This window comes from Chrysochloris asiatica, unplaced genomic scaffold (assembly GCF_000296735.1).
Source record: "Chrysochloris asiatica unplaced genomic scaffold, ChrAsi1.0 scaffold00138, whole genome shotgun sequence".
Classification (NCBI taxonomy): domain Eukaryota; kingdom Metazoa; phylum Chordata; class Mammalia; order Afrosoricida; family Chrysochloridae; genus Chrysochloris; species Chrysochloris asiatica.
Window position 1 is genome coordinate 7,954,524 of NW_006408656.1, and position 13,334 is coordinate 7,967,857.

Consider the following 13,334-nt stretch of genomic DNA (forward strand, 5'->3'; position numbering starts at 1 on the left):
GACTCATAGCGACCCTGTATCGGGTTTCCAAGGAGCGGCTAGTGAGTTTAAACCATGGAATGGTTACTAAATCTTTCTGATTTCCCCCTTTTTAATTTTGATGTGAAAGTGTATTAATTTTCTTTGCGGTTATATCCTGGAGGTACATCATGCACAGCTATCACTGGTTTCTCAATGGAGGCTCACATGTGGCTCTGAGGCTTAACAGGTTTCGGGGAGCTTCCAGACTAAGACAGACTAGGAAGAAAGGCCTGACAACCTACTCCCAAAAAACAGTAAATGAAAACTCTATGGATCACAGTGGTCCAATCAGCAGTTGATCATGGGGACGGTACAGGGCTGGGAAGCATTTGGTTTTGATGTGCATAGGGTTGCCGTAAGTTGGGGACAGGCTTAACAGCAGCTATCAACAACAATGTATTATTATCTCCAGCCCACACTTTTCCCCTGACCTCTAGACTTGTGGGCCCACCTCTCTACTTAACATTTTCACCTGGATACCTCACAGGCATCTCAAACTTAGAATGTCAAAACAGAACTCTTCATTTCTGTCTCAATACAAACCTGCTCCTCCTACAGACTCTCCTTCATTAAATTTATTTAATAAATATTTATTAAGTGCCAACTAGAACAATGAATGGAGTCCTGATGTGGCGCTGTAGGAAAAGCACTGGACTGATACACTAACCACAATCTTGGTAGTTTATACTCACCAGCTGCTCCAGTAAAGATTTACAGCCTTGGAAACCCTATACAAGGTCACTATGAGTCAGAATTGACTTACCAACAACAAACAACAGAGCAGTGAACAGAGCAGATGAAAACCCCAGTACTCAGAGAACATAATACAGTCTACTGGTATGGGCGACATACAGTAAACAGAAAAATGTAAATTTAATGGTACATTATGATAGTAAGTGCTGGGAGAAAAACAAAATAGGGAAGGGTAGGGAGTATAGAGGATAAGAACGAAATTATAAAAAAAGATGAACAGATGATGAAGTCAGAGAGGGGGGCTAGCTGATGAGTTTTTCCTGTAAGGAAGATGGGTAACCACTAAAAGATTTTGAACAAAGACATGACATGAACTGCTGTGAAGAAACTGGAGAGGACATGTTCGGATGCCAGCAGGTTAGGAAGTTCCAAGTGAGAGATGATGGATGATGGGGACTTGGACAAAGTGATCATGCAGGAGTTTGTGAGAGAAGCTCACATTATGGATCAATTATGAAGAGCGCTCCACCACCATCCATTCAGTTCCTCATGCCAAAAATCTAGGCCTCATCCTTGATTCCTCCTTTCCCATCATATCCCACATCTAACCCATCTGCAAGTCCTTGTTATTCTATCTCCAAAATATATCTCAAAGTCACTGTTTCTGTCCATCTTCACTGCCCCCACAGCTCAGCTAAACTGCCATTACTTCAGGCCTGCAATAGCATCTGATCTGATCGGCCTGCTTTCTCTTTTGCCCCCTTTAAATCATTCTCAACAAGCTGCCAGAGGGATCATTTAAAAATGAATCATATCAATCTCAGATTGGAATCCTTTGAAAGCTTTCCAATATACCAGAAGTATTTCAAATTCATACCATGAACTACAAGGAGCCCTGGTAGCGTAGTTGATTCTGAGCTGGGCTACTAACCACAAGGTCAGTACTTCAAATCTACCAGCCACTCAGCGGTAGAAAGATGAGGCTTTCTGCTCCCATAAAATTTACAGCCTCAGAAATCCTATGCAGGGTTACTATGATTCTGAACTGACTCAGTGGCATATCACTACCACCACCACCACCACCGTGAAACTACAAGGGCTGATGTGATCTGTCGCTAATGACCTCTCTGTTTTAATCTCCTTTCTTTCCTTGCTCCTCCTGCTCCAGCCACACTGGGCTCCTTTCTGTTCTTCAGCCTGCTAATCTCTTTCCCACCTCAGAGCCATGCTGTCACTTCTGCCTGAGTCATCTTAACCCTACTTTTTTTTTTTTTTTTGCATGACTGGTCCCTTTGTTGTTGTTGTTGTTAAGTGCCTTCGAGTCGGAGCCGACCCATAGCGACCCTGTACAGGGTTTCCGAGGGTGTAAATCCTTACGGGAGTAGAAAGCCTCATCTTTCTCCCGCAGAGCGGCTGGTAGTTTCGAACCACTGACCTTAAGGTTCGCAGCCCGATTCGTAACCACTACGCTACCAGAGCTCCTTGACTGGTCCCTTATCAACTGTCAAATTTCAGCCATACCTCCTCAGAGACCTCCTTGACAAGCTTCCCAATCTAGTACAGCCCATATAGTCCACCACACAGTGTCTTGGAAAGTTCACAGTTGTTCAGAGGAGATAAAGTAAATTGTTGCTGTTGTTAGTGCTGTTGAGTCAGTTCCGACCCATAGTGACCCTATATAGGGGTTTCGAGGCACACATACACTTTAAGCATAATCACAGGAGAGTGAATGAGGTGGGGGCTCTTAAAGCATAGGGCTATCATACACTGTCAGGGCCAGAAGAACTAGTCTCTTTGCAATGTCCAGATGATGTGTGCTTGATATCTCCAACGTAGGCACTTGCACTAACTTCTGGACAGCTTTGGTATTGGAACTTCTGTATTCAGAGCCAAAATCTGGTTCTCTGGAGCTGATACATTCTTGTGCATTTCAAGACAGCATAACCGAACCCCTCTTTGACACAGCAGTCTTTCTAACCAGGGCAGCCTTACAGCCCAGGTTTCCCAACCTCCCTAGGCTCATCTCCCATCCCCAGGTTTCTCCTGAGCACTCTCCTCTGAATGTGCTTCTACTGGTTCTCTTACCTTCCAGTGCCCCTCAGCAATCCTGGTCAGCAATTCAGGTTGGGCCAATGGACTCTTTCTACCTCCCAGGTTCTCTACTTCTAGGAATGGGACCCTTCAGCAGTAATCTCTGGGCCCATCTGTAGGTAGCATCTTCCCAGCTACAGAAAGCTCAGGATAATGAGCTGGACCACAAGGTCAGTTTGAGCCAAAAGGTCGGCGTGTCAAACCCACCAGCCATTCCTTGGAAACTATGCAGGGTCGCTATGAGTCGGAAAGGACTCGACGACACTTAACAACGCAGGAAGCTCAAGCTACAGCAAGCTCAACATTATCTCCGTGTCTTGTGCCTTACACTGGTCCAGACACCAAGTGATTGGTCTAAAATCGCTAGTGATTGTTGCGAAGTGCTATCGAGTTGGTTCCCACTCATAGCGACCTGGCATAGTGTTTCTGAGGAGCGGAGCGGGGGGCTGGTGGATTTGAATCACCGACCTGGGGTTAGCAGTCCTACATAACATAACGCCTGCATCATCTGTCCTGGGAACTCACAAAAACTCGTGTTGTTAGTGCCTTGCAGGCCATTCCAACAGTTTTCCAAGAGGTTTTAACTACCTGGTAGGTTTGAACCACCGACCTCAAGATTAATAGTTCAATGCTTATCCTACAGCGCCGCACCAGTTCTACAATTCATCGAGTGAATTCGGGTCCGAAATTAAATAAGGCTCCGTCCTGCCCTCAGCTCGTTGCACCCCTAGTCTCGCCTTCCCCTTTACGTGTTCTTCGAGGTAGGGTAGATTTGGGGGAGCCTTATTTGATTTTGTAGGTTTTCCGAGGAGCAGCTGGTGGGTTTGAACTGCCTACCTTGTGGTTGGCCCCTTTACATTTCCCTACACGCGGTTCCAATTGGGAAAGCTTTTACTTTAGATTAAGAGCTAAAAGGTAACACCCTCACTACTATGACTACGCCTCCTTTACCCACGTTCCCCAGACGAACCGGAAGAGATGGTCCGGCCCCTAGTTCGTAGGCCCGGAAGTAAATTTCCCTCACGGAAGTCGGCTTTGGCCCTGCGGCTGCTGCTGTAGCCGCGGAGATATTGTTGGAGCTGGCAGCCTAGGAATGGTAAGACTTAAAGGTTCGCTTTTGAGGGTTTGTGCGGAGTTAGAGGTGAAAGGAAGTTTCTCAGAGAACCTCTGGGGACGACCCCCGCCCAAGGTTTGGGGCCCCGCCCCGGTAGCGCCCCGAAAACCTGCGCATGCGTGGGCTGGACTGGGCTACTAGCTGGCCTGAGGTGTTACGCATGCGCAAATGTGGCATGAAGGTTCGCTGAGAATTGGCCTGTGGTTTGTCCTATCACCCCACCAGCCGTTGGGACTTAAAACTTGGGTACAGGGGCTTCAGGGTTCACTCGGTGCTCAGCTTCTGAGTTGTAGAGCTGGCTTCATCGCCACCCCCATTCTGAACCCCTGAAACAGACCTAGATTGACAGCCCCCTCGACGGTGTCCAGTTGGGGGAGAAAGAGAAGCAGAGGGACCGGGAATGGACGCGGATCCCGTCTCAAGCTGTTCTCGGGATTTGGCCCCTTCGTCCTCTGGCCAGGTGTCAAGCTTCCTGTGAAGCGCTGAGCTCACCTGGAGGCAGAACCAGAAGCCCGGGTCATGAGCTGCCCTCGTCAGATGGGGCGGGACCGCAAGTGGATCCCCCCAGCCCTGAAATTGAGTTCTCCGGAGGTTAGGAATGAGGGTTCCCAGGGCGCTTGGTTTTCTCGCAGCTCCAAAGCCACGGGCTTTTTAAGCTTCCACAAGGTCCCACTAAAGCTGCGGTTGGGGGGGAAATTGAGACCTCTGGATGGAGTGCTGTTTCCCTTTACTTTCCCCATCTTTGGCCTGGGAGCCCTGGTGTGGCGCCGTATGATCACCGGACAGTGAACCACAAATTTGGCGGAAAAACCACCAGCTGCTCCTCGGAAACCCTCTATAGTGCCGCTATGAGTCGGAACCGACTCAGTGGCACTTACCAATAAGAACAATGAGTCAGAACCGACTGCCAGCACTTAACAACAACAACTTTGGCCTGGAAGGTGAAAGGTGGTGCTGTTGAGCTGAGTGAGCAGCTAAGAAAAGTCCTTTATTTCTTGTTAATTTAAGTCAAGGCCCTTCCCCTAGGGCCTATGGATAGCATTAGAAGGGACCATGAACTCTAAAATACTATGTGTTTGTACCTTGTTTTGGAGTCCATAGCTTTATCGTGTTATTAAAGAAGTCAGTGACAATCAAAAGGCTTCCAGGTTTGTATGGAGCATACTGGCATAACAGGACCTGTGCCTCTTTCCTCTCCAGTGTCTTCCCTAGTTTGTGGACCCTAGAGAGCCTGCACCAGTGTGCAGAGGTTAGGCTGGAAACCTCAGACAACCACATTTCTCCTTTGCAGACTCTCCTTTCAGCCTCTACGCTCACCTGGTCAGAATCCTTGAATGAGCCTGTGGGATCTGTCCTCCTGGCCCTGTGGTTTGGAACCTGTGGCTTTGGGACTGTATAAGGATGGACAAAGGTACTATAAGACCGGGCCAACTCTCCAAACACTTGGTGCTAAGTATCTGCTGATTCTGCCCTATGCCTGTTATGTGTGTCTTTGGCTCCTGGCTAGGCAGTGCCACCTCCTAGGCCCGCTCCCCCCATGTACCCCATGTACCTCATGGCAGAGGCCACAATTGACTGACTTACTGTTGAGCTGGCAGAGGGAGCAGTTATTTCCCAGCCCTGTGTGTCACATCACCAGTCTGACCTGAGCACCATGTACTACATGGTATGACGTGTGACACCAAGAGAACTGCCCAGCATGAACAGTCTGGACCAGCTCTGAGCTCAGATGGGGTCTGGATAGCCAAAGAACTCCCACCTTAATGCATCAAGTGTCAAGGAGGCAGGGGAGAAGCTGGGAGGATGGGCTGAGCATAAGGCCTGCTAGTCATTTAAGAGACGTGAATTCACTGCTTCTCTGGTTCCAGATTCTCATGGTCTGCTAGATTCATCCCTGATGGCATCAGGCACTGCCAGTCGCTCAGAGGACGAAGAGTCACTGGCAGGACAGAAGCGGGCTTCCTCCCAGGCCTTGGGCACCATCCCTAAACGGAGAAGCTCCTCCAGGTAGTAAGAGTTGAGAGGGCCGGAGACTGAGAAGGGGAAAACATCTGTGGCATCAGGTGTTGCTTGCCTTTGCCCTTGTAGGGTCTAGCTAACTGAGCTCCTCTGGGACTTAAGCCTGGACCGAGTATTGTGGGTTTCCAGTTCTTCCCAAAGGACTGTGACAAAGGGCAAAGGAGATAGCTCTTAGGCCCTTGATGTGAAATCTTTGAGACGCCAGTACCCTGGCATCTCCAAGGTGTGAAGCAAGCAATTCCATGCCCCTTGAGCTGGCTTTGGCATCAAGGGTGTCAGAATGGGGACTGGGAGTGGGTACGGAACACTCACTGGCAGGTTCCTCCCCAGGTTCATCAAAAGGAAGAAATTTGATGATGAACTAGTGGAGAGCAGCCTGGCCAAGTCCTCTACTCGGGCAAAGGGGGCCAGTGGTGTGGAACCTGGCCGCTGCTCAGGGAGCGAACCGTCTTCTAGTGAGAAGAAGAAGGTAAGAGTTGGGGGTGCAGGGGTGAGAGGGAGCCCTAGATTTCATGTGTCCCTGGAACCTTTGCCAGCTAGCAAGAGTTCTGCAGAGGAGGCTTGTAAAAGTGCCAAGCTGCCCCAGCCTCAACCTCAGATGCCTCCAACTAGGAGCTGTTTCTCCGTACTCCCCGTTTCTTGCTGCGTCCCCCCATCCTGCCAGTGCATCCTGTATCACATTCCGTGTGGGAGGCATGGAGCATGCATCTATTCTGGGAGTAGGCAGTCTGTTCTCAGCATTGCTGGGTGTAAAAATAACCCCCAGGTGGCATTGCTCTGGCCCCAGACGCTGTAGCAGCAAGAGTGTTTTCCTGGCATCCCCCCTCCCACTCCACACTCTGGGGTTCGGTGTGCCATCAGCAGAGAAGACCCAATATGGTCAAGTACTATGTGGTGGGGTATTAGAAGGAAGCAAGCGCCGCTTTTTCCCTGTGCTTCCTATTGTTCAGAGGGGCTGGAGTTGTTATAAACCACATCACACTTGAGGCCAGATGTCCCAGTTGTCCTGGAACTAGCTTCACATTCACTGTGCTGCTGGCCTCTGCCCAGGTATCCAAGGCTCCCAGCACTCCTGTGCCTCCCAGTCCAGCCCCTACCCCCGGACTCACCAAACGTGTGAAAAAGAGCAAGCAGCCACTTCAGGTGACCAAGGATCTGGGCCGCTGGAAGCCTGCCGATGACCTCCTACTCATCAATGCTGTGTTGCAGGTAGTGCTTCCCACCATCCCCTTTCCCCAACCTCCAGTTCCCAGCCCCCAAACTAGCCCAGGAATGCACTGTGGCGGGTAAGGGAAGGGTTCTTCCCAGCCTTATAAAGCTAGTGCAAACCCCTCTGGGACCTTGCAGACCAATGACCTGACATCTGTCCACCTGGGCGTCAAGTTCAGCTGTCGCTTTACCCTTCGGGAAGTCCAGGAGCGCTGGTATGCCCTGCTCTACGATCCTGTCATCTCCAAGTGAGTGGAGCCGTCTCCAGCACTGGGGAGGTACTGGGAACATCAGAATTCAGCTCCAAAAGCAGAGAGAATTGTACAAGGGCCTAAGGGAGGGGCCTGGGTGGCAGGGCTCATCTGAAGCTTCAGAGAGAAGCTCCTCCCTCCCTCCATTCCTGCTAGTCCTGGCACTGTGCCAAGAGATAGGAGCCTCTACAGCAGAGGAGGTAGTGTAAGGAAATGTCAGAATGAGCCCTGGGAACCCTCACTCTACCACAGTGTTTAAGTGTGGCTCTGGGCAGGTTTCCTCCTAACCTTTCACACTGACATTCCACAGTTTTTTCTCCAAAGATGAGGGAATTGGACCAGAAGAACCTTCAGCTCCAGCAGTCACAGTTTCAAATAAATCTACACGTGAGCACACGCATAACACACACACAATACACTTCCTCCTCCTCTGTAATTTAGTAATGTCTTCAGAGCTTGGTTGGATGCTTAACAGCTATTTTTCATTCTTCTCCATAGCGTTAGCTACCACTTAGGCTGTGACCAGGAGATGGGCAGGACTCAGCTCAGGGAAACGGGAGGTGGCAGGCAGTGGCTGCTGGGTGGCAACTTCAGTCAAGTAAGGAAGAAGGTCTTAATAGGGCAGCAGTTGGTTGCAAGATCTGTTCCAGGACTAGGCCTCTGGGGACCATGCCTTTGAGTGTCCTTCACTGGGTTGAACATGGAAGCTTAGTTTCCTGAGTTGTTTGTTCATTTGCTTGATAAACTGGAGAGACTGAGGGTTAAGCCTTGGGCTCTTCTGTTGAGGGCATGGATCTCAAAGGCCTACAGATTTGGAGGAAGTAAAGAACCCCAGATTACTTGACACCTTCCCCTCAACCCTGCCCTGAGCTCTACCTCTCCCTCTGGCTAGGCTGGCTTGCCAGGCCATGAGGCAGCTGCATCCAGAAGCCATTGCAGCCATCCAAAGCAAGGCCCTGTTTAGCAAGACTGAGGAACAACTGCTCAGCAAAGTGGGATCGGTAAGCCAGTGGGTTGGGTCGGGAGTTGGAACACCTAGAAAACTACTCATGGGGTGAACCAATGTCTAAACAGATTGGGGTGTGCTGTTCAGAGGCACGTCTGTTTGTGAGCAGGGCTCTTGGGAAGAGCTAAGCCTGGTTCCCTCAGGAATTGTGTCCCTTTCAGCTATTGTTCAGGATTGATGGTTGTTGGGTGGATGAGGCAGAGGCAGGAATAAGAAAACCCAGACACTTCAGAGCATGTTTCTTGCTCTCTAGACCAGCCAGCCCACCTTGGAGACCTTCCAGGACCTGCTGCACAGACATCCCGATGCATTCTACCTGGCCCGGACTGCCAAGGCTCTGCAGGCCCATTGGCAGCTCATGAAGCAGTATTACTTGCTGGAGGACCAGACAGGTAACTGGCCCCAGGACCAGACAGAGCAGGTCTGTGTGTGTATGCATGTATACAAAATGGTCTGGATACATCTGCCCTCAAGTGTCCTGTAACAGATCCTTCAGCAGTCCTAGTATCTTGTTGATTTCACTTTCCAACCAAGACTGCTTCCTTCTAGAGGGAGGGAACAGACTGGCAAGGTCTTCAGCATCATGGTACCAAAAAACCCACAGATGTTGAGCCGGTTCCGACTCGTATTATAGAGTTTCTGAGGCTTTACAGGAGCAGACAGCCTAGCCTCATCGCTCTTATTTGGAGCTGCTGGTGTATTTGAAATTCCGACATTGTGGTTAGCAGTCCAGTGCTTTTTCTACAGTGCCCTTAAGGCTCCTTCAGCATCATGGTAAGGGGAGCCAAATTTACCTAGAAGCCTGGGCAAAAACCCTAAATAGTAGTTATCACTCCTTGTTTGGGGTATTTGGGTTTTTTTTCTGCCATACTATACCATTACGTAAATAATACATTAACATTGTCAATAACGTTGAAACATGAGCATAATGTGTAAGTCCACTTTACAGCTCACCCTCCCATTTGTTTCCCACCCAGAGATAATAGCCACTTTTTCTAAACTGCGTTGTCCCTTCCCATCTGTCTGGCTGCCTTAGGCCATTCAGTAGTCTCCAGGGAACTTTACACCCTGTCCTTCTGTCTTCCTTCTTTAGAGCCAACATGCTCTCTGCTTCATTTCTTTCCTCTTCAACAAAACCCTTGCTCCCCTAGTGACACGTATTAGGAAAGCAGTCTGTGTAAAGCAGTCTGTGTAAAGCAGTCTGTGTAAACACACTTTTCAGTCGAATTTGTGATTCAGGTTCAGATTTTCACCGTGCACTTGTACTCAGCTCTTGCTTTCTGCACTGCATTACATACTGCCTGCTGGATGGGTTTTCACGAAAAGGTTTCACTACATAGTATTTCCACTGTTTTGTGCCTTTGCCTTACTAAAGGGACTTCTATGTCTGCTCTGTAGCAGTGCCCACTTGCTATCTTCTGTGAAGCTGCCACTGTAGCTTCTGGTTAAGAAACATTCTTATAGGAGGATGTTTAAAAATCTGACCTGAGGGAAGCCCTGTTTTTCCTTCTGACCAAACCAAAGCTAAACTATCATTAAGGGTTTCCAAGACTCTAAATCTCTATGGGAGCAGACAGTCTTATCTTTCTCCTGAGGAGCCACTGATGGGTTTGAACCTCTAACCATGTATTTAGCAACCCACTGCTGATTATAGTGTCCAGAGGGCAGCCCTCTTCAGTCCTGCAGCATCCAAACTTCAGGTTCTTCTTCAGGCATCATCTATCACTGAGCTCAGAGAGATCCCAACAGAAGATCCCAGACTGGATAAAGTTTTCGTTTGTTGCTAGACAACAGATCAGAGAGCTCCTTTATCACCAGTTTGGAAGCACCGTTCTAATTTGAAAGTTATTTTGTGTAAACTTATTTGTTAGCTAAAAACCTTAACGTAAAGGTTGCCTTTTTGTAAAGAGTTTTATGTGGGGATTTGCTCTCCTTTACTGTATAGGAGTCTTAATGGCACTGAAGGATAAGCACTGGATTGCTAACCCACCCATAGGAAACAGAGGTTCTCAGATTTTTTTTTTTTTTTGCTCCAATTCTTCCCATATTTTGACTAGAAAAAAACCCACAAAAACTTTCATGAACTAGTATGTATTCTGAACATATCTCATGGACCCTGATATTGATGATCCTACTCCATCTCATGTTTCATAAAATTAATATGGCAACCCATCAACAAGTCTTGTAAACCACTGGCTTAAGCTGGGGTAGCTCCCCAAGATCGCATCCTGTGCTTAAGTGGCACATGCCCCTTAGTCCCTCGCTGAGTGTGGCAGCACCTGACTGGCAGAAGGAGCACTGTGAATGTAAAACCAGGAAAGGAGGATTTAAATCCTGGCTCTGTCACAAACTAGTCCATTTGTTTAACTCTCTTCTATCTGCTTCCTTCTCTATAACATGGAGTTCTTAATAGTGCTTCCCTACTCAGTTCAAGGGTATGTAAGTGAGAGCCCTTTGCACACTGAAAATTCACCCAATCAGTTCCTTTCTTTTTCTAGAATCACCTCTGTTCTCAGCCAACCCCAGGAATGCTTGTGCCAGATTGCATGCAGCTTGACATAATTAATGTTTGTTATTTCAAATGCACCAAACTGTTGACATGTAGCACGGTGGCTCCGTAATATAGACACTGGACTGCTAACCACAAGGTCCATGGTTCAAGCCCACCAGCCACTCTGTGGGAAAAAAATGAGGTTTTCTGCCCCCACAAAGATTTTCAAGAGCTATAAAAGCCTATACAGGGTTGCTATGAGTCAGAACCGACTCAGTGGTACTTAACAAACCTTAACATGTGCTCAGTGTTTACTGTTTGCCTCGGCTTGGTCAGCAGCTTAGGGTTTAGGAGACAGTGCTGACCCTTCCTCTCTCCTTTGTTCAGTGCAGCCGCTGCCCAAGGGGGACCAAGTACTGAACTTCTCTGATGCAGAGGACTTGATCGATGACAGTAAACTCAAGTGAGTGGCTGGAGCTCGACAGGGGTGAAGGAGAGCTGAGCGGCTCCCATAGGATAAAGCTGCCTGGGCTGCCCCCCCTAGCATGCCTGCCTCAGGTGCTCAGACTCCAGTACAGCTCTTGATGCTTGGTCCCCTGCTGACCCCCTCCCTTCTTAGTGGGCGGGCCCCTGTTAGGTGACTGCCTTAACTTTGTCTTCACCCCAGGCCCAGGGGAGGAGGCTAGAGGAGATATCCCAATGGGGATCTGGAGATACCCCGATGAACCAAGTAGCACCCAAATCTCGATGGCAGGTGAGCTGGAAGTAAATATAATTCATCTCCCTTTGCCTGCCTTCTTGCCCCTCAGGGACATGCGAGATGAGGTCCTGGAACATGGTGAGTGTGCCCTGGAGGGACAGTGCCTGCCAGAGTGGAGAGCAGCAGAACAAGGCACTGGTGACCTTGGGGTGTCTCTTCTGACCGCCCCACCTCTCCCCAGAGCTGACAGTTGCTGACCGTCGTCAGAAGCGAGAGATTCGGCAGCTGGAGCAGGAACTGCACAAGTGGCAGGTGCTAGTAGATAGCATCACAGGTGAGGGTCAGGGGGCCAGCCTTCACCTCTTGTCACCCCATCCTGAACCTCTTATCACCTAGCTGGGTTCACCCTCATTTCTCCAGCTTCTGATTCCTGTCCCTCAGTAAACCTTGCTCTAGTCCCTGCCTCCTACCCTGTGCACCAGGGAGGGCTCTTCCCTAACCCTGCTCTTCTCCCAGGAATGAGCTCTCCAGACTTCGACAACCAGACACTGGCAGTGCTGCGGGGCCGCATGGTGCGGTACCTGATGCGCTCCCGAGAGGTGAGGTGGACCTTCCTGTCAGTCTTCAATTTCACTGCCCTTTCTGTGTCTAGTCCCTGTGGCCTCACCCTTCCTGACCTACATAGACCCCCAACCCCATTCCTCAGGTCCTTGCTTTCACCTGTCCCATTTCTCCAGATCACACTGGGCAGAGCAACCAAGGATAACCAGATTGATGTGGACCTGTCTCTGGAGGGTCCAGCCTGGAAGATCTCCAGGAAGCAAGGTACTGCCCCGGTTGAAGCAATGTGAAGATGATCCTTCCAGCTCTGTTCCTGGGATGCTGCTCCAGAGGCAGAGCTGATAAATGGAGGTCTCCGGCTCATTCTTGGCTGCCCCTCCACTTCCACAGGTGTCATCAAGCTGAAGAACAATGGGGATTTCTTCATTGCTAACGAGGGTCGGCGCCCCATCTACATTGACGGTCGGCCTGTGCTGTGTGGTTCCAAATGGCGTCTCAGCAACAACTCTGTGGTGGAGGTAGCTGGGTGGGATGGCCAGGATGACACTGGGGTGGGATGACCCAATAGTGGCCTGTCCCAGGCCTTTGACCCAGTCTTCTTGCACCTGCAGATCGCCAGCCTCCGATTTGTCTTCCTCATCAACCAGGATCTCATTGCCCTCATCCGGGCTGAGGCTGCTAAGATCACACCACAGTGAGAGGTGGCAGCAGGCTATGGGGCTCCCTCTGGCCTTAGTGTCCCTGCCATTCCAGCCCCTTTCAGCCAGGAACTCCAATTCCTGGAAAAGCCTTCTGCCTAGACTGGGCAGCAGGAGACCCACTGCTGGTCCATGGATTGAGCCTTTGAGAGAGGGTGGGACTGGCCAACAGGAAGCTAGGCAGAGGCTGGGACCCTCCCGCTTCCCTAGAGCCAGACCCTACCCTTCTTCCCTTGAGATGTCCACCTTCACTTCTTTGTCTCTTTTGTCTCCAGTTGATTAGTGCCAGACTTTTCCTTTTATTGTCTTTTTGGGATTTGTTTTTGTAAATAAAAATCACTGAATTCCAAAGGTAGTTTCTTTTATTATTATTTTTTAATATAAAAAAGGTAGGGACAGGTGGAGGCAGGGGCACATGCAGGAGCTGGCAGAACCCCTCCTTGACCTCAGCCCTCAGCCCCCCTGTCCCCAGCCTGCAGA

At 49.6% G+C, this 13,334-nt stretch overlaps 1 protein-coding gene across 2 annotated transcripts; it reads left to right on the plus strand.

Moving 5' to 3' along the window:
- Positions 1–3,808: 3,808 nt before the first annotated feature.
- On the plus strand, positions 3,809–13,086 carry MCRS1 (microspherule protein 1). Of its 2 annotated transcripts, XM_006870075.1 has the most exons (15): positions 3,809–3,901; positions 5,211–5,330; positions 5,788–5,926; positions 6,269–6,407; positions 6,989–7,147; positions 7,286–7,395; positions 8,291–8,399; positions 8,658–8,796; positions 11,283–11,358; positions 11,705–11,733; positions 11,837–11,929; positions 12,112–12,194; positions 12,333–12,420; positions 12,547–12,674; positions 12,768–13,086. In XM_006870075.1, exons 2-15 carry the CDS (start codon positions 5,321–5,323, stop codon positions 12,852–12,854), a joined length of 1,389 nt encoding a protein of 462 aa, XP_006870137.1. In that variant the 5' UTR covers positions 3,809–3,901; positions 5,211–5,320; the 3' UTR covers positions 12,855–13,086. The 2 variants fall into 2 exon arrangements, with proteins under 2 accessions (XP_006870137.1, XP_006870138.1); XM_006870076.1 differs by lacking the exons at positions 5,211–5,330; positions 5,788–5,926.
- The last annotated feature ends 248 nt before the right edge of the window (positions 13,087–13,334 follow it).